This window comes from Nerophis ophidion, linkage group LG01, assembly GCF_033978795.1.
Source record: "Nerophis ophidion isolate RoL-2023_Sa linkage group LG01, RoL_Noph_v1.0, whole genome shotgun sequence".
In the NCBI taxonomy this organism is placed as follows: Eukaryota; Metazoa; Chordata; class Actinopteri; order Syngnathiformes; family Syngnathidae; genus Nerophis; species Nerophis ophidion.
This window is the reverse complement of record NC_084611.1, coordinates 26,580,485-26,601,155: the sequence shown is the minus strand read 5'-3', so window position 1 is coordinate 26,601,155 and position 20,671 is coordinate 26,580,485. Positions and strand designations below refer to the sequence as shown.

Genomic DNA, 20,671 nt, shown 5'->3' with positions numbered 1-20,671 from the left:
AGGCGTATTTATATACAGTGTGCATGTACTATAATAATGTACGTGTGTGTTTACCGTGTCGTGTCCTATAGTCTCAGGCAGGCTTTGCGTGGGTGTGTACATCGGGCTCAGCAGTGTGCTCAGCCACAACGCCAACATCTCTCCCACTCACTGAGAGAGTAACACACACACACACACACACGTGCGCACACATTCACACACTCTACATAACACAGAGTTTTGTCAGGATCACAAGCAAGCAAAATCTGCAACACTAACATTGTTGCTTGTGTGTCACTCTACTGCAATATCAAAAGCCCTTACATTTCTGTACAATTATGAATATTTTGATTTTGTGTTGCAGTTTAGACCATATGACAATTTGATGTGTTGTGTTATGTGGGCCTGTAAAGACACTTCAGTCCAGGTTGCTAATATAAACCGTAAAATCCAGTAATTTTAGCCAAAGTATAAAAACATACAGCTATTGTCATATCAGCAGAGGTGGTAGTAAGTCAGTGCATTGCAAGTCTTTAATCCCAAGTCCAAATCAAGTCTAGCCTCAAGGCAAGACAGGTCGAGTCACTGACTTGGTATTTTCGTGATCCTCCAACTCACTGAGTCTGTTAAAAGGGAAATGCAGTATTTTTCTGGAAAAAAAAACAGATTTTACAATCCTTTTATAAGAACACACAGTTTTTTTTTTTTTTTAATGCATTATAGAGTTGTTATAAATACGCAAGTACAAAGCAGCTAATGGGAATACTCTAACACGCCCATAAAGCCCTTTAAAAAACATTTGAAAAATTCCAACAATACTTCATTTAGATATCATGACCGGAATATTAACCAAGTGAATAGAACCTTTATTTAAACAGATAAGAAACCCATTGAGATCAAGATCTCTTTCACAAGGGTGACCTGGCCAATAGGTCAACAGCACATGTCACAGAGCAGTTTAAAAAAAAGTAATACATTAAGATATACATTTTAAAATACATAAAAGAGAACTGTAAAACAATAAAGATTTACACCTTTTTAAAACACCGGCATGGTGCAAAAGTCTCTTGCTCTCTGTCCCTCAGGACACAACGGAAGTCTCCAGATGGAAGTAGTTCAGTGAGTTTCAGTTTCGTCTGCAATGCATTCCATGCCATAGGGGCAGCAATGCCAAAAGCTCTTTTGACAAATTCAGTCCATACATGGGGAACAGTTAAAACATATAAATTGTTAAAACGTAACGCATGAGAGCTGTTTTTTCTTTGTAACAAAATACACAAGTATGGAGGTATTAAACCTAAAAGAGCTTTATAAATGATGGTCAGCCAATGTGTGTATCTGCGTGCACTCAATGAAGATAAGTCTGACTTCATACACAGTTGACAGTGGTGGGTGAGACTACGACAGCCAGTAACAAATCTTAGTGCTGAGTGAAAAACAGTCTCCAAGGACTGGAGGCATTTAGATGAAGCACTAAAATAAAGCATGTCTCCATAATCAATTACGGGCAAGATAGTCGCTGTCACCAATTTCTTTCTGACTTTAAGAAAGAAGCAGTTTTTATTTCTAAAAAGGAAACCAAGCTTTACCCTAAGCTTAGAGACCAAGTTGTTAATAAGGGCTTTAAATGAAAGCTCCTGATCAAGAGTAAAACCCAAGTACTTGTAATATAAGACCTGTTCTATAGGGTTTCCAATTTATGTTACAATATTTGGAATATTTTCCAGTAGCACCCTTGAATGAGAGAAAACCATTACCTGGCTTTTATCTGTATTTAAACCCAATTTAAGATCAAACAAGCGAGCCTGGATGACATCAAAAGCAGCTTGTAAAAACTCAAAAGCCTGAGTGATGGAGGTTGAACAGCAATAGATAATGGTGTCGTCTGCATAAAAATGGTACATTGCATTTGAAAGATTATTGCAAAGATTATTTAAATAGATAGGAAATAAAATGGGCCCCAGCACTGAGCCTTGTGGAACTCCTTTGGTAATGTCCAGTAATGAAGAGGTGGTCCCAGCCACCTGTACACGTTGTGTTCTGCTGGAAAGATAGGCTGTGAACCAAGCAGCTGCATTTTTAGATAATCCAACGTGATGAAGAGCTTGAATGAGCAGACTTTGGTCTACTGTGTCAAATGCTTTTGACAAATCAATAAATATGGCGACACAGTGTTTCTTGCCGTCTACAGCTTCGATTAAATCATTGAGGACCTTAAGAGCAGCTGTAATAGTGCTATGCTGTTTTCTAAAACCAGATTGAAATGGAGATAAAATATTGTTTAATTATAAAAAAATCCTTTAGCTGGTTAAAATGCATAATTTAGAAATTGGTCTATAATTATTTATATTTGTGGATTCACCCCCTTTTAGCAGGGGAAGAACAAAGGCTGATTTCCAGATTTTTGGAATGCTTTTACTTGTTAGACTGAGGTTAAAAATATGGAAGAGAGGCTCAGCAATACAATCAGCAGCCAATTTTAAGAAAAAGGGTTCAATTTGGTCAAGTCCTGCTGTTTTAATTGTGTCAATGCTCTTTAGTGCGTTGTTTACCTCAGATTTATTGACTATACTCTGAAATTCATTATAAAAGTATTTCAACGCTATCTCAACATCATCAATAAAAGCAACTCTGTTCCACTGAAAGGCAGCTAAGTTGTATATAAAAGCTGGGAGGCACATTTTTTTAATATCTCTTTTGCATGTAATAATGGGTTTTGATTTTGGTAGCTTGCAGTTTCTTACAGCTGCAATTGTACAATGATCACTCAAGTCATTGACAAATACCCCAGTATCAGTGTACTTATGGGGAGCGTTGGTTAGAATCAGATCAAGTAAAGATGATTTTGAGGTGTTTTTAGTATTGGGTCGAGTTGGGGAAGTGATTAATTGAGTTACATTTAGTGAGTTGCATACAGCTTTAAGATTATCAGAAGAGGAAGTCAACCAGTCAAAATTTAAATCACCAACCATGAGAAGTTCACTAGCATTTAACCCACTCATAAAGGATTCAAGAGAGGCAAAGGCTTCAGTGGAGGCACAGGGAGGTCTATAACACCCTACAATTGCGAGAGTTTGGCCATGCGAGAATTCAAGCTGCAGGGCAAGGAGTTCAAATTGTTTAGTGATTGACAGTGAGGATAATAAAGTAACATTGAATTTTTTTTTTATATACATAGCCACCCCTCCACCTTTTCGAGGACGATCGCATTTATAGCAATGTCCTTGTCAGAGACTGCTTTACCGAGCCAGGTTTCTGATAAAATAAATATATCTGCATTGGTAATTTGAATCCAAATTTGGACTAAGTCTAATTTTGGCAGTAGGCTTCTAATATTTGAATGAATTAAACCAAGACCTGACATAGCTCTAAGTTCATCAGGAGTACTGATGTTGTATAAAGCTGGGCCTGGATTTGGTTGCACATTGCCTGATAGCAAAAGTAAGAGCAATATAAAGATTTACCGTTTCAAATGGCAAGGTAACCTAACAACAACATTACTTGGCTTCACAATGTCAAAATGAGTAATTTCAGAAGGAGAAAAACACCTCTTTAACACAGAAATACACCATAACTGAAGCTGGTTAGAATTATGTAGCACTGACCCACATGTGGATATCAATAACCTTTGTGTAAATGCTGTAGGACCAGGTGATTGTTATTGTGTTTGGTAGAGTTAAAGGTTGGTAGAGCACCTGGTCAGGTACCTCACTACAATTGCAGAAAACAAGTCCAGGAAAAGACATTAATATTAAATAAAGAGCTTTTGTCAAAGTCATTGTTAAATTGTTTTACTACCTACCCAGGTCCAATAATCAAAGTTCAGATGTCCAGGCTACAACAGTTGGAAGGCCAAGCAAAGGCTAGCAGAGGCCCAGTCTTAGTCAGTCTGAGGCTAGGATAGATCCAGACTGTGGCAGATGGAAGGTCAAGATGAAGCTAGTCGACCCAGACTGTAGGTAGTGGAAGGCCAAGCTGAGACTAATATAGATCCAGACTGTAGAAGATGGAAGGCCAAGATGAAAGATAGCAGATCCAGTCTGTAGGCAATGGAAGGCCAGGATGAAGCTAACAGATCCAGTCTGTAGGCAGTGGAAGGCCAGGATAAAGCTAGCAGATCCAGTCTGTAGGCAGTGGAAGGCCAAGATGAAGTTAGCAGTCCCAGTTTGTAAGCAATGGAAGGCCGAGCCGGGGCCAGGATACTGTAGATCCGGGCTGTGGCAGGTGGAAGGCCAACATTTCAGCTAGCAAAACATCTCCCGGCTTCAGCGGGTCAAAGGCCTCCAGATTTCCAAATCCAAAAAAAGCAGTCAGAAATGTCAACTTTTGGATGTAAGCCTTCTTTCATCGTTATGCTTAAAACTAGTACAATTTACTTAAAGAGACTAAAACAGATATAAATTCAGACCACTTTGACAAGCAGACAAACAAAAGACAGTGCTGTCAGCCATCTTTGATTGCAATTGTGCACCATTAGCTGCGACCAGTGACACCGTCATTGTTATTATAAGAGCTAACGCCGAGGAAGAATTTTTAGCAGCACCTTGATCACAGAGAAATAACTAGCTTATGCAGTTACTGGTATAATGAGCTGGTGAGCTACTGCATCACCTTTGAGCTGGTGAAAGTTAATCATAGATTATAAATAATGTCTCTTATCTGGATAGTAGATTGGTTGGATAGGTTGTAGCTGTAAAATGACATGTTGGTCAACTTGATAGTGATTTGCAGTTGCATGGGACATGCCCCGGGGTCTCATGCACTAAGACTTGGCTAGGTTCTTTATTTAAAAAATTGTGTACGCTCAAATCCAGAAAACTTTGTACGAGCAAAAAAATTTACATGTATTTAAGAGTGCGCACTCATTAATCCAAGCACATTTCTTTCGTACATCCCAAACAACGTGGAATCTGGTGCAGTCAGTCAGGCAGTCAGGCAAGCGCTACCGGAGTCTCAAGGCCAACACGGAGAGACTCAGGAAGAGCTTTATCCCCAAGCCATCAGACTGCTCAACTGCACCGCTGATTAACACTCATCACAATTGCACAAAACCGCACACACGAAATCACTTTACTTACCACTGTATTACCGGACTACAATACTCTTCATTCAATGATTGTAAATAATGTAAAAATAATGTAAAAACAAGAGTATGAAGAAGTCATACTGTTCTATTACCTTGTTCATACTACTGTCACTACTCAACTGCCAAAGAACCTTAGACACCTTAATATTTGTTGCTTCCTATACTGTACATACTGTATATACTGTTACACTATTTGATATTGCACTGGTACTGTATTTGACTACTGTACTTCTACTTGTACTGATACTTCTACCATAACTTCTGTGACTTATTGTGCAACTTCAATGTCTTGTAAATAATGTACATCAGAGCTATTACATTTTTTAGTATTTTTTTTGTATTTAGTGTATTAGATTCTGCACATAGTGTTGGATCCCACTGTACGCAATATCTGAAGAGCATGGAAAAAAGCATTTCACTGTGGTGTAGTCTGCATGTGACAAATAAACTTGAACCCCCCTAAGAACATGCCGGAGTGGCTGACCGCTCCCTGTCCATGACCCCATTTAAAAACGCAAATTATATTTAAAATAGCCATGCGCCTAAGATCCCACACTCTGCACAATCAAAAAACACAAAACAAATGAGCAAGGCAACAAAAATGAAGGAATTATCCAACAAGGAATTGGAGGTGCTGCTTGCTGAAGTGAAGGCGCGCCAAAATATATTCGTTGGCATGCTGTCCTCTGGTGTTTCCATTGAACGAAAAAGCAATGAGTGAGACAAAGTGTGCGAGTTTGTCAATGCTGTGGAGTCAGAGAACAGAATGTGCAGAAAAATTATCAAGTACCTTTGTGTTAAAAGCCCCATATGCACCCAAAGTCCTCATTTAAATAAGGCGGTCTGCGCCACTTTTCAATTGCGCATATAGTGTTAATGATCACACGCAACACGCCAAGTCATAGTAGACACTTTTATTTTTTGTACACAGTGTTTAGCGTGTGGTGTTAGGATCTTAATAAATCAAGCCCTTAATCTTCAAAATAAATAAATCTCCCATGTCCTCTCCCCGTGAATGCGTGGGTTCCCTCCGGGTGCTCCGGCTTCCTCCCACCTCCAAAGACATGCACCTGGGGATAGGTTGATTGGCAACACTAAATTGGCCCTAGTGTGTGAAGGTGAGTGTGAGTGTTGTCTGTCTATCTGTGTTGGGCCTGCGATGAGGTGGCGACTTGTCCAGGGTGTACCCCGCCTTCCGCCCGATTGTAGCTGAGATAGGCGCCAGCGCCCCCCGCGACCCCGAAAGGGAATAAGCGGTAGAAAATGGATGGTTGCCTATGAAATAGCAATGCTAAAGTCCGAGTCAAGTCTAGAGTTAGTGATGTCAAAGTCCAAGTCTTTGATGATATCCTCAGGTTGTGTCCAAAGTCATCAAAATTGCAACTCGAGTCTGAATTGAGTCCAAGTTGCGTGACCCAAGGCCACACCTCTTCATATCAGCCCTTATGTTAAAAACCTTACTGCACCTCTATGTCACTATTAGGGCCCCAATGGAAATACAAATATAAAAAAATTAAGTATACAATGAAAAGAAAAATAACATAATCCTAGTTGGATAAAAGACCCTTCCATTTTTTTAAGAATAAAGTGGGAATTTGATGAGAAAATTTGTCTTCCAATGTAAAAATGTTAGTCTATGAACTAAATTGAGAACTGTTGTTATATTATAGAAATATGTCACGTATGAGTATTGTCGTATTAATAAAGTCCTAATTTTTATGAGAGTATGTTTGTAGTATGAAAAAATCTTAACTTTATGATAATAAAGTTTTTGAAATTACAAAAAAAGTTTAATGCTAATAAAATGCGTTGGTATGATGATATGAGGGGAACAAGTAATATATTTATGACAAAATTGATTAAGTCAAAAATAGCTGGAATATTACAAGAAAACACTTTCAACTTTAAGATAGTAAAGTTGGAATATTATGACAAAAAAGCCTGAATTTAATGAGAGTAGCATCGCAATATTTTTAGGAAAAAAGTCGTAATTTTATGAAAATAAATGATTTTGATAAAAAGGCTTTTAGTATAATATTATTAAGTATATTACTATACACATATATACACACATGTTATTATAAGGACTGTTTACATTTGCAAGTTGTTTAAGTCACACTTTAATATAACTTCCTTAAATAATGTGTGATGCATTTATGCTAAAGGTTTTTAGTAGAGATGTCCGATAATGGCTTTTTTGCTGATATCCGATATTCCGATATTGTCCAACTCTTAATTACCGATTCTGATATCAGCCAATAAATATATATATACAGTCGTGGAATTAACACATTATTATGCCTAATTTTGTTGCGATGCCCCACTGGATAAATGATCAATCAATCAATCAATGTTTATTTATATAGCCCCAAATCACAAATGTCTCAAAGGACTGCACAAATCATTACGACTACAACATCCTCGGAAGAACCCACAAAAGGGCAAGGAAAACTCACACCCAGTGGGCAGGGAGAATTCACATTCAGTGGGACGCCAGTGACAATGCTGACTATGAGAAACCTTGGAGAGGACCTCAGATGTGGGCAACCCCCCCCTCTAGGGGACCGAAAGCAATGGATGTCGAGCGGGTCTAACATGATACTGTGAAAGTTCAATCCATAGTGGCTCCAAGACAGCAGTGAGAGTCCCGTCCACAGGAAACCATCTCAAGCGGATCAGCAGCGTAGAGATGTCCCCAACCGATACAGGCGAGCGGTCCATCCTGGGTCCCGACGAGCGGTCCATCCTGGGTCTCGACTCTGGACAGTCAGTACTTCATCCATGGTCATCGGACCGGACCCCCTCCACAAGGGAGGGGGGGACATAGGAGAAAGAAAAGAAGCGGCAGATCAACTGGTCTAAAAAGGAGGTCTATTTAAAGGCTAGAGTATACAGATGAGTTTTAAAATGATAAATGGGTTGTACTTGTATAGCGCTTTTCTACCTTCAAGGTACTCAAAGCGCTTTGACATTACTTCCACATTTACCCATTCACACACATTCACACACTGATGGAGGGAGCTGCCATGCAAGGCGCCAACCAGCACCCATCAGGAGCAAGGGTGAAGTGTTTTGCTCAGGACACAACGGACGTGACAAGGATGGTACTAGGTGGGATTTGAACCAGGGACCCTCGGGTTGCGCACGGCCACTCTCCCACTGCGCCACGCCGTCCCCATTGCATTAAACAATGTAACAAGGTTTTCCAAAATAAATCAACTTAAGTTTTGGAAAAAAATGCCAACATGGCACTGCCAAATTTATTATTGAAGTCACAAAGTGCATAATTTTTTTTAACATGCCTCAAAACAGCAGCTTGGAATTTGGAACGTGCTCTCCCTGAGAGAGTATGAGGAGGTTTTGGTGGTGGGGGTCTGTATATTGTAGCGACCCGGAAGAGTTAGTGCTGCAAGGGGTTCTGGGTATTTGTTCTGTTGTGTTACGGTGTGGATGTTCTCCCAAAATGTGTTTGTCATTCTTGTTTGGTGTGGGTTCACAGTGTGGCGCATATTTGTAACAGTGTTAAAGGTGTTTGTACGGTCACCCTCAGTGTGACCTGTATGGCTGTCGACCAAGTATGCATTGCATTCACTTGCGTGTGTGAAAAGCCGTAAATATAATGCGACTGGCAAGCCATGCAAAGGCAGTGCCTTTAAAGTTTATTGGCCCTCTGTACTTTTCCCTACGTCCATGTACACAGCGGTGTTTTAAAAAGTCATACTGTACATTTTACTTTTTGACACTGATACCGATAATTTTGAAACCGATACCGATAATCTCCGATATTACATTTTAAAGCATTTATCGACCGATAATATCGGCAGTCCGATATTAGCGGACATCCCTAGTTTTTAGTGTAGTCGTGTGTACACATGTTTCCTTTTGAATTGAATAGCTTAGTGAAGCAATATCACTGAACTGAATTATTGTTTTTGTTAAGACATATGCTATTCATTGAACGTTTGTCTGCAATTCACACTTGTTTTGTGACGCTGCAGGCCAGAGGTGTGCGACAGTGAACGTCAGATTGTCATCAGGGATGGCAGGCACCCAGCTATAGACCTACTAATGGGACAGCACAGTCAGTTTGTGCCAAACTGTACACAACTGCAGGTATGTACACACAAAGGCATTGACAAAAAGTAAAGCAAAAACAAACAGATGTTTGCATACACAGGTCTGAAGCAAGATTGCAGTTGCACAAATGCATGCTTTCTCACACAAAAAAAACAGATGTGCCAACTGTCTCCAACATCAATATTTTGAGTGGGTTCATGTTGCAACAAGCCAAAGCTTCTAGTCCACCCACCTCCTGGGATGTGCAGGACATCATCCAAATAGCTTATTATATCTGTCGTTGTCCTTCTGTCTGTGACAACTGCTCTCCTCTTCTCTCCTACCTCACTGCAGGGTGATGGAAAGAGAACAATGATCATCACAGGTCCAAACATGGGCGGGAAGAGCTCCTATATTCGCCAGGTGGCTCTCATCTGTGTAATGGCACAGATGGGCTCCTACGTGCCAAGTTCTGAGGCCCGTCTGGGCATTTTGGACGGCATTTATACCAGGTAGGAATATAAGCTATATCATAATTAATGAGAATATATAAGTGATTGTTCAATTAAAACATGTACCTAGATGTCAAGGAAATACACTACATTAATAGACCTTCCCTAGATATTCTTACCATATTTGAATGGCAATGATATTTTTATTCATAATAATATAACATTTAGGATAATGATGTAGTAATATGTGAAAAAAGTCAGAATTTTAAGAGAATAACATTGTAATATTTTCAAAAGGCAGAATTTTATAGGAATAAAGTCTGAATATTATGAGAAAAAAGTCAGAATTTGTCATTCTAACATAATTAAGTAAAATAATAGAATTTTTATGAGGAGCGATTCTTAGAATTCCATTTGACTATTATAACATATTTAAAGGATATTAGTCACTGTTAGTGATGGGTCAAACGATACAGAAGCATTTGTTTTCAAATATCCGGTTATTTACTTAAGCACATTTTATTTATGCAAGCAAAAACTAACCCAGAATGTGATTAATCCGATTATAAACATTAAGCACTGACAGCCATAGAAAAAACATTCGCAAGATGCGGCTAATGGGAGGCACCGTTGTAGCCTTCAAAGCCCTCCATTCACATTTTATATATAGCTTGATAGATAGTACTTTATTGATTCCTTCAGGACAGTTCCTTCAGGATAATTGAAATTCCAGCAGCAGTGTTGATCAATTTAAAAAGTAAAAAGTAAATGATGGGGGTTTAAATGGAAACAAAATAGAAAAATACTACAATAAGAATAAAAATAAAAACCAACACTGGGAATAAAAATATAACAGTAAAATTAGAATATAACTAGAGAAACTAAGCAGTAGTGACCATGTAATGAAAAAGTATTGCACTGTTATTGTTTTGCATCCTGTCATCCTAGTACCCCCCGCCGCCCTCCCCAGAGAGGAGTTGTACAGTCTAATGGTCTAATCATCTACAGTCTAATATACGTTGCAAGTAAATATACATATATATATATATATATATATATATATATATATACATTGCAACAGACACATTCATAACCATATGTAATATGTACAATTGTTACCGTATTTTGGTAATTTTTGCATTTCCGAAAGTTATATTCTTATGCATTTATTTGCGCGCTCAAAGCAGCGCACTTCCTAATTCCGCAAATGTGTGTGTTCTAATCATGGCAGACTTGGATTCAAAACCTTATTTTTTTTAAGCTAAATACACGGAGGATGAACTGCTGGCTTAGCGAGCAAGAAGAGAGGGTGAAATGTGGGAGCAGATGGAAACCAAGAGAGTCTTAACTGTGTAAATGTGGTGCTTGGATCCAGGCTATGTTGACAGAAATGGAGTGCTTGCTCAAATTTAACTGTGAAGACACGTCCCCGGTCAGCTTGACCAAACAACTGTTCATTGAGTAAGTCGCTATGCAGCATGTCGTGCTTGTTATTACAACTACATACATTGTTAGTTGTGTAAAAACAAAAAATGAAAAGTGGGCTAATATTTTACAGATACTGTATTATGATTGTAACGGTAAGGCAGAGGATAGCAAGGCAATGAGTTACAATAACAATGTCGCTGCAGCTTGGTTATCATACAGTTTACTGAACGTAAATTAAGTATTGTTGGCGGTTTTTGGATGCATTTGTGATTTAGAGGAAGGATGGATTGCTCCAATTAGCTGCTTTGCTAGGCACCTAAAACGAGCCAATCATTACAAGTTAGAACGCAACAAAAAAACAAACAAACGTGTCTATCATAAGGATTGTGAACGGCAAAACTCCAAAAAAACGTGTAGTCATTTGTTCTATTTGGAACACAAATAGAACGAATGACTGGAGTGCTCCCTTAATTCCTCCCTCCTGACTTGAATAATAATAATAATGTTATTAATATTGATTAGTATTTCCATGTATAAATATATAAGTACCTCAATGCTACTGCTAATAATATCAAGAAAGGCTAAGTGTCCCTAATGAAATGCCTGGTAAGTGTTCGCAACAAGAAGGAAAATGACAGTATTTCTCTGGCCATTGATAGACAGTTGCTATGGTGACACTGAAGCGCTGTTATTTCCTATTAGAGTAATTGCATGTGACGAGTCTGTCTGACAACCTGAAGAGCAACAAAAAAAAAGGAAAAAAGGATAAACTGTCTCCTAGTATCATCATGTGAAGTGTATTTTTAGGAGTGACTCTCAGGCTAATCCGTGGTAATCTCATCGTGTCCTTTACCACACGGGAGATGAACCGTGGTGCAGCGGCATGGGAGCCCTCACATAATACAATACATGCGCGTCTTCATGGAGGAGATCCTTGAAGTCTATTAAGCATTATTTCCACTTTCCACTCCCAACTATACAATATACAATATTCTGCCTGTGTTTGTGGTTGTGCTGCACTCTGCTGCACTCTGTACTTCGACACAATGTCTTGCAGATGTGCGTAATAGTCCCTTTTTGTGGGTTTAAACATGTTCTTCTGAGTTAACTCAGTGGGAGCCAAAACCCTGTCAGCATACCGGGAGCGTGCATACGTGTGTTTCTGTGTATTTCTGTGTGTGTGTGCGTGCATTTTGCACTTACATTTTTTACCTAAGAAGAATGAGGTTCCCTTTGATGTAAACAGGACTGTGATCAACTTTTATTGTCATAAGCAATGCAAACTCACCCTTAGGTAACACTTTTTGCCCAATAAAAGACAACAACAAAAAAAACAACCACCTGACTCAGTTTTTCCAATTGGGGAAAAAACTGCACTTCAAGATGTTATATATTAATTGAAATGCAATTTTTGCAAAAAAATATTGAGAGTCAATTTTTTATTTATGTTTTTTTACCTATTTAGGATAATTAAGTTATTACCCTTCCAATTACAATGGTAACAAATACTACAGTAAACACAGTGTGTTTGAAGGGGTTACTTGCATTGTTATTACTACATATTATGATTACATTATGCAAACCTTTCAACTATTTAACATTATTATTCTCAAATGCTTATAATTTTGTTTGTAGAGAGATATTTATGCTTTTGACTATATACAGTGGGTACGGAAAGTATCCAGAGCCCTTTGAATTTTTCACTCTTTGTTTCATTTTGCTAATATCAAAAACATACATTTAATTTCTCATTATTGTACACTCAGCAAGAAAAAAACAAATGTCAAATTTTTTGCTAATTTATTTAAAAAAAAACTAACTCAGAAATCACATGTACATCAGTATTCAGACCTTTGTTGATGCACCTTTGGCAGCAATTGCAGCCTCAAGTCTTTATGAATACGATGCCACAAGCTTGCTACACCTATCTTTGGGTAGTTTCACCCATTCTTCTTTACCTATTCCTCTTTGCTTCTTTACCTATTCCTCTTTGCAGCACTTCTCAAGCGCCATCAGATTGAATGGGAAGCATTGTTTTTATCCAGGATGTCTCTATACATTGCTGCATTCATCTTTCTCTCTATCCTGACTAGTCTCCCAATTCCTGCTGCTGAAAAACATCCCCAGAGCATGATGATGCCACCAACATGCTTCACTGTAGGGATGGTATTAGCCTGTTGATGAGCGGTGCATGGTTTCCTCCAAACATGATGCCTGGCATTCACGCCATTCACCAGTTCAAACTTTGTCTCATCAGACCAGATGGTTTTGTTTTTCATGGCATTTTAACAAACCTTTTACTAAGAAATAGATTCCGTCTGGCCATTATATCATCCATCCATCCATCCATCCATTTTCTACTGCTTATTCCCTTTGGGGTCGCGGAAGGCTCTGGTGCCTATCTCAGCTACAATCGGGCGGAAGGCGGTGTACACCCTGGACAAGTTGCCACCTCATCGCAGGGCCAACACAGATAGACAGACAACATTCACAATCACTTTCACACATTAGGGCCAATTTAGTGTTGCCAATCAACCTATCCCCAGGTGCATGTATTTGGAAGTGGAAGGAAGCCGGAGTACCCAGAGGGAACCCACGCATTCACAGGGAGGACATGCAAACTCTACACAGAAAGATCCCGAGCCGGGGATTGAACCCTGACTACTCAGGACCTTCGTATTGTGAGGCAGAAGCGCTAACCCCTCTGCCACCGTGAAGCCTTTATATATATAAACCATTATATCATACAGGCCTAATTGGTAGTTTACTGCAGAGATGCCTGTCCTTCTGGATGTTCTCCTCTTTCCACAAAGAAAGGCTGTAGCTATGACAGAGTGACCATTGGGTTCTTGGTCACTTCTTTGACTAAACTAAGATGAATGCAGCAAAGTACAGAGACATCCTGGATGAAAACAAACGCTTCCATCCAACTTGATGTAGCTTGAAAGGTGCTGCGAAGAGAAATGGGTAAAGAGCAATGGCTGAAACTGCCCAAAGTGTGCTAAGCTTGTGGCATCATTTTCAAAAAGACTATAAACTGCTGCCAAATATGCATCAACAAAGTATTGTGCAATTAGCAAACATTTCTACTATTCTGCTTTTTCTTTTTTTAATTTAACAAAGGCTGCAATTACACAGAGTGAAAAAATTAAAGGGGTCTGAATAATTTCAGTACCCACTACATACTAAAGATCTGCAATAGGATATCATGGCCATTAAAATTGTTTTAAGTTATATTATAAGAAGCATTAAATTAGATTTTCTGATACCTGCAGAATAAAGACTAAACCAGGACAGGATGACTGCAAAAAAAAGGACTGAAAAAAAAACAACTGTAGCTCTGCTTCCAAATTCAAAACAAATGGGCATGATTAAATTCCAAAAGGAATGTATGACCACGTAGAGTGGGTAGCGAGTCCATTCTCGCACTAGTTCATGACTATAAACAGGATTATGATTTGAATACTCTCTAAACCGCTCATGTAGATGTTAGTGTTGTAGACAGTGGTATTTTTTTAATTAGTAAAAAAGTCAATATTCAGTTATTGCAGTTCATGTAAATATAGCCTTTGAGTCAGCTTGTATGTAGTCAACACACATTCAGTACCAGTCAAACATTCAGACACACTTGCTGATTGAATAGCATAAGGTAAGGAAACTTGTGACTGGTACTGTACAAATACATACAGTTTGACCACTAACATTCATGAATTTTGTCCTATTTTTTATTAGACCAGTGGAACCTTTCAAGTCAAAGTCCACTTTGGCAATACAATTTACAATCGGAAAAACATGCCTCTAAAGTCATAAAACTATGTGCCTATTTTGCATTTTATTCAACATTTTTCTGGCTTTTTGTTCCACTTTTTTCAAAAAGAAAACAAACAAAGAGGTGTTAAGAACATAAAAAGAAAAGAAGAATACTGTACATTTGGGCTGTCTAATAGTGTTGGTAAGGTGTTTCTTCTTGCGGGACTGGAGTTGTTAGGAAGCCCCACAGTCAGACAGGAAGGTCTCCCTGGCATTGTGCGCCTCTGGCTGTCTGAATCCCACCATAAGCACAGGTGGAATTCATTGGCAATTGGAAATGACGGACATGCGGACGCACCGCCTTGTGTAGCTCTTTTTGCTGGTAAAGGTTATGATCTTTTTGCAGATTCCCATACTGAAACTTTGTTACGTCTTTTACTTCATAGTCAAGTTTGATGTCTTATCCGCATACCACCAGATTGAGCCGAGGACCTCCCTAAACAATCCAATCCACATCGTGTTTACTTTTTCATTAGAGTGGTTTAGCCTTTTCTTAAGGTGAGAAAAGTTTCAAATGAGATTTCTGTTTTGTTCACATTAATGAAAGACTATTCCTGTATAACAGGTGTCGGCAACCCGCGGCTCCGGAGCCGCATGCGGCTCTTTGGTCACTCTGATGTGGCTCAGCTGCATAATCAACAACCCACCCGATTATTTCGGGAGGTTTCCGGAGTTTGGTGCCTCTCCCAGGAATCACTCGGGGACAACATTCTCCGGTCTTTACCCGGTCTACAATATTTAGTGCGTGCCATGGTGGCCCTGCTTTTAACTTCCTCTTTAACATGTCGTCGCGTCCGCTTTTACACAATGCTATCTGCTTGTCGCCCGGTCGCATGCTATACGCAGCTCTTGTCAACTTACGCATATACCTGTAAGGCATACTTGTTCAACAGCCGTACAGGTTACACTGAGGGTTGTAATATAAACAACTTTAACACTCTTACTAATCTGCGCCACACTGTGAACCCACACCAAACAAGAATGACAAACACATTTCGTTAGAACATCCGTACTGTAAGACAACATAAACACAACAGTACAAATACCCAGAATCCCATGCGTCCCTTACTCTTTTTGGCTATTATACACACCCGCTAACACCAAACCCGCCCACCTCAACCGGCGCACGGAGGGGGGGAGAGTTGGTGCTATCGGGCCGGTATAATGTAGCCAGTAAGAGTCAGGGCGTATGGGATTCTGGGTATTTGTACTGTTGTGTTTATGTTGTCTTACACTGCGGATGTTCTCCCGAAATGTGTTTGCCATTCTTGTTTGGTGTGGGTTCACAGTGTGGTGCATATTAGTAAGAGTGTTAAAGTTGTTTATATTACAACCCTCAGTGTAACCTGTATGGCTGTTGAACAAATATGTCTTGCAGCGGTGAGCGTGCGTCTCAGGAGCCACATACAATGTGTTACTGGGCTGGTAAGCTGTTTGTGCATGTTGTAGAGGGCGTTAAAGGCAGCGCTTTCATAGCACTCCCTTATTATTGTTGTTTGGATGAATATCATCAGATATTCGCGAGAATAGATACTTTGTGAATTCGGGGATTTCCGGAAAATATAGGAGGGTTGGCAAGTGTAAATGAACCTCTTCAACATAAGTGTAATGCTGTTAAGGGCATTCATGTAAAACTTGCGGCCCGCACTAACATTACATTTTCTCATTAAGGTGCGGGCCGCGTGTCTGAGACCCCCGGTTTATACAGAGCACAAAGAAAAAAAAAAACGTATGCAGTGTTATTTAATTTTAAATTTCAAAAGAGTTTTGCGGCTCCCATTGTTTTCTTTATTTTGTGAAACAGGTCAAAATGGCTCTTTGAGTGGTAAAGGTTGCCGACCCCTGCTGTATAAGCATCTGAAAGAATCACAGATCATGTGACGTTACATTGACGCCTAGTGCCCACTCACTATACACCACAATTGTCACAATCTGCTTATTTTATCTTAAAATAAAAACAATGCCATAGTGTCGACCGATAGTTGACTGTAGGCAAAATCTAACAAATCAGAGTCAGCTATGAAAATCTTCAGTTGAAGACAGCCTTACTGTACATACAGAAGGTCATAACCTATCCTTCAATCCATTTTCTACCGCTTGTCCCTTTCAGGGGCGTGTGGGGGTTGCTGGAGCCTATCTCACACTTGTCATAAAAATTAAGGTATAGGGGTTTGTTGTATATTTTACTGTGGTTAACTTGTTTATACATGTGAATGACTGTTGATGTCAAAAAGTTATATGCGTCATGAATCATCTTAATTCGTCATTAAAGTTCAGCTTGAGTGTTGTTGTTCTTCCCTTCTATGTTTGACAATGATTCACTTCTACTATAACAGTTAAGAATTTTAAAATGTTATTCTAAAAATTTCCTTAGTTAATATCATCATCAGGTTTCATTTGCAGTTTGCCGGTTGAGTTCAATGGATTGCCATTTCTCTCGACTTTGTGCCTTTCTGACGCATTCACAGTAGCTGAGCCTGGTCCAGTCTTTAATGTTAGTTGTCTGTGTTGCCCTGGGTCTCCATTTTCCTCTCTTTCCATCCATCATCCTTTTAATAGCTGTTTGTGTAACAGCTGTCTATAGAGTAAATATAGGTTTCATGATAGTGTCAGTTTAAAAAAAACAAAAATACAGACACATTATAATTGTCCGCTGTACGCCAATGACCCACCAGTTCAGTTGAAGATCGTAATGTTGAGCTTCTCAGCAACTGAAATTTAATATTTTTTCAGAAAAAGTGGCCATGATAAACTTGCATGTCAGCATTAGAGTCAACATTTGTTTAGGAATTAGGAACCAATTATTGCATGCTTTAGGTAGAGGAATCATATTGCAGAGGCAGACTGTGTTTAATCGTGTGGGAGGGGATAGTTCCTGTGTTGTTAAGCCAGGGGATTTGATTGGGGGTGAAGGTTATTATTCCCTGTCTATTAGAAAAATGCATCTGAGAGCTAATTAGTGCCCGCAGAGAAAAGAGCGCTGTCCTGTTTTCACCTCATCCGTCGCCTCTATCATCCTATTAGTTTCTAATTTGGACTGAAGTCACAGAAAGAAAGTTTGTCAGTTAAGTCCCTCTCCTATGACATGTGATGTTAATTTTATTAGGTTTGTGCTCTAATGAATGACAAGGAAATGGATAGTGTGGATAGTTTAGAAGCTGATATAGTGAGGGGTAATAAAATGCTGTGTGGGTGTTTAATGGACTATCCTGTCTGAACTGATCCCCATGATTGATTGTCAATGAGCCTTAAAAAAGTGTGCTGTTTCACACAGTTTTAGATGCCACGCCATAGATAAACAATTAGGAAAACAATTTTTAGATCTTATAAATATATAAACAGTCTAGAATTGTTATCATAAGTTTATTGTAACACACAGAAATGTAATACAAAACTAAAAAAATGATTTTAAATTGTGGATTTATATTTGATAAAGGAAATTCCTGTAAATAGTTGATCGTTTATGTGCCCATGAAAGGTAAAAAAAAATGGTGCTCTCTGAGGATACTTTAAACACCCAACTTGTTTTTTGGATCAAAAACACTTGTCCCAGATACAGTCTCTCCCACTTAATTATAATAACGGATCAGATTTATAAACACTTTTTTATACACTCAAAGCGCTTCACAGAGATCTGAGAACTCATCATTCATTCATTCCACATTCAGACATTGTGGCGGTACGTTACATTTGTAGCCACAACTGCCTTGCGGCAGACTGACGGAAGTGTGGGTACCAATTTGCGCCTACGGCCCTTCCGACCGCCACAAAACATTCATACACCAGTGTGAGCGGCACTCACTGCCTTTCCATCCACTAAATTAGTCCAATTTCTCAAATAGTTAGGTTTTTTGTATTGTGTCCATGCACTTTCTCTAATACAACTATTGGTCATACGCCATGTGCCTCCCATACACTGAGGGGCTTTCAATCGATCGCAACTGGACTGTTTGATTTGTCTTAGAACAGGGGTCGGCAACCTTTACCACTCAAAGAGCCATTTTGACCCGTTTCACAAAGTAAAGCAACAATGGGAGCCACATGACTCTTTTGAAAATTATAATGAAATAATACTGCATACAGAGTTTTTTTTTGCTTTGTGTCATGTATAAACCAGGGGTCTCAGACACGCGGCCCGCACCTTAATATGAAAATGTAATGTTAGTGCAGCCCGCGAGTTTCATATGAATGGCGCTTGTCAGCGTCACACCTGCCAACCGTCCCAATTTTCCCGGGAGACTCCTGAATTTAAGAGTAATTATTCTCTCGAATGTACCCCGGTGATCACCCAATGAGCAATAATGAGGGCGTACAATGATGTCACTACCGCCCTCTACAGCTTGTGCAAATAGCTTGCCAGCCCAAATAATTGTTTGACGAGGCTATTGCAGACACGTAAGAGACTGCAAGGCATCCTTATTCAACAGCAATACAGGTTACACTGAGGGTGACCGTTTAAACAACTTTAGCACTCTTACTAATATGTGCCACACTGTGAACCCACACCAAACAAGAATGACAAACACATTTCAGGAGAACATCCTCACTGTAACACAACATAAACACGACAGAACAAATACCCAGAATACCATGTATCCTGACTCTTCCGGGCTCCATTATACACCCAGCTGCCACCAACCCAACTAACCCCCCCACAACCCCACCCCTCCGTGCGTCGGTTGAGGTGGGCGAGGTTGGGTGGTTGGGTTGGTGGTAGCTGGGTGTATAATGGAGCCCGGAAGAGTCAGGATACATGGTATTCTGGGTATTTGTTCTGTCGTGTTTATGTTGTGTTACAGTGTGGATGTTCTCCTGAAATGTGTTTTTCATTCTTGTTTGGTGTGGGTTTACAGCGTGGCGCATATTAATAAGAGTGTTAAAGTTGTTTATACCACAACCCTCAGTGTGACCTGTATGGCTGTTGAACAAGTATGCCTTGCAGTTGCGTGTGCGTTCAGATAGAGGTCGCATCCGGACGGCTGGCACGCAGATAGCACGGTGAAAATCCTGGCGCGATGACATATTGAAAGGGTGTTAGAGGCGTTGTCATCACGGCACGCCGTCAAAGTTGATGTCTGGGTGAAAATCAAAAAATGTTTACCCGGGACATTTCTTATAGAGACATTAAAATTGGAAATCTATCGGACTTCTCCGGGCTGTCGGCAAGTTTGTGGGTGAGCCACATCAGAGTGGTCAAAGAGCCGCGGGTTGCCGACCCCTGTCTTAGAAGAGGTTTCGCCTCTCATCTGTGTAAACTTCGTCAGTTCATGCTCAAAGACTCAGATTGGTCAGATCTAGTGTAGACTTAGATTGGTCAGATCTAGTCTAGCAGCTGGTGAAGTGAAGTGAATTATATTTGTATAGCGCTTTTCTCTAGTGACTCAAAGCGCTTTACATAGTGAAACCCAATATCTAAGTTACATTTAAACCAGTGTGGGTGGCACTGGGAGCAGGTGGGTAAAGTGTCTTGCCCAAGGACACAACGGTAGTGACTAGGATGGCGGAAGCGGGAATCGAACCTGCAACCCTCAAGTTGCTGGCACGGCCGCTCTACCAACCGAGCTATACCGCCCCAAGGTCCAAGCTATTGAACATGCCAAAAAGAACAGTAAGCAGCCACGTTCTATCAATACACCGCAGCCGCGTGTGTTAAACACGAGTAATTAAATGACTCCCGCCTCCTGGTGGTAGAGGGCGCCAGCGATCCCTCCCGCGACCACTCGGCTGCAGAAGAAGCGACAACAAACAGCAAGAGCGATCAGCGATCGTCTATTTTTTCCTCTCGCTTCACTTTTAACATGGAGGACTACATATATAAATTAAAACAGTTTTATAAACTGGGCTTTCAATCGAAGCAAGA

General features: G+C 39.8%; 1 protein-coding gene across 7 annotated transcripts in view; it reads left to right on the top strand.

Moving 5' to 3' along the window:
* msh3 (mutS homolog 3 (E. coli)) overlaps window positions 1–20,671 on the top strand; it is a 122,119-nt gene that overhangs the window by 34,611 nt on the left and 66,837 nt on the right. For 6 of the 7 annotated variants that reach the window (XM_061899829.1, XM_061899840.1, XM_061899848.1 and 3 more), the window contains 2 exons: window positions 9,064–9,178; window positions 9,476–9,633. In XM_061899829.1, coding sequence (XP_061755813.1) covers window positions 9,064–9,178; window positions 9,476–9,633 — 273 coding nt within the window. Of the gene's footprint in view, window positions 1–9,063; window positions 9,179–9,475; window positions 9,634–10,804; window positions 12,518–20,671 lie in introns of those variants that run through there. The other variant, XM_061899873.1, reaches the window with a different exon arrangement.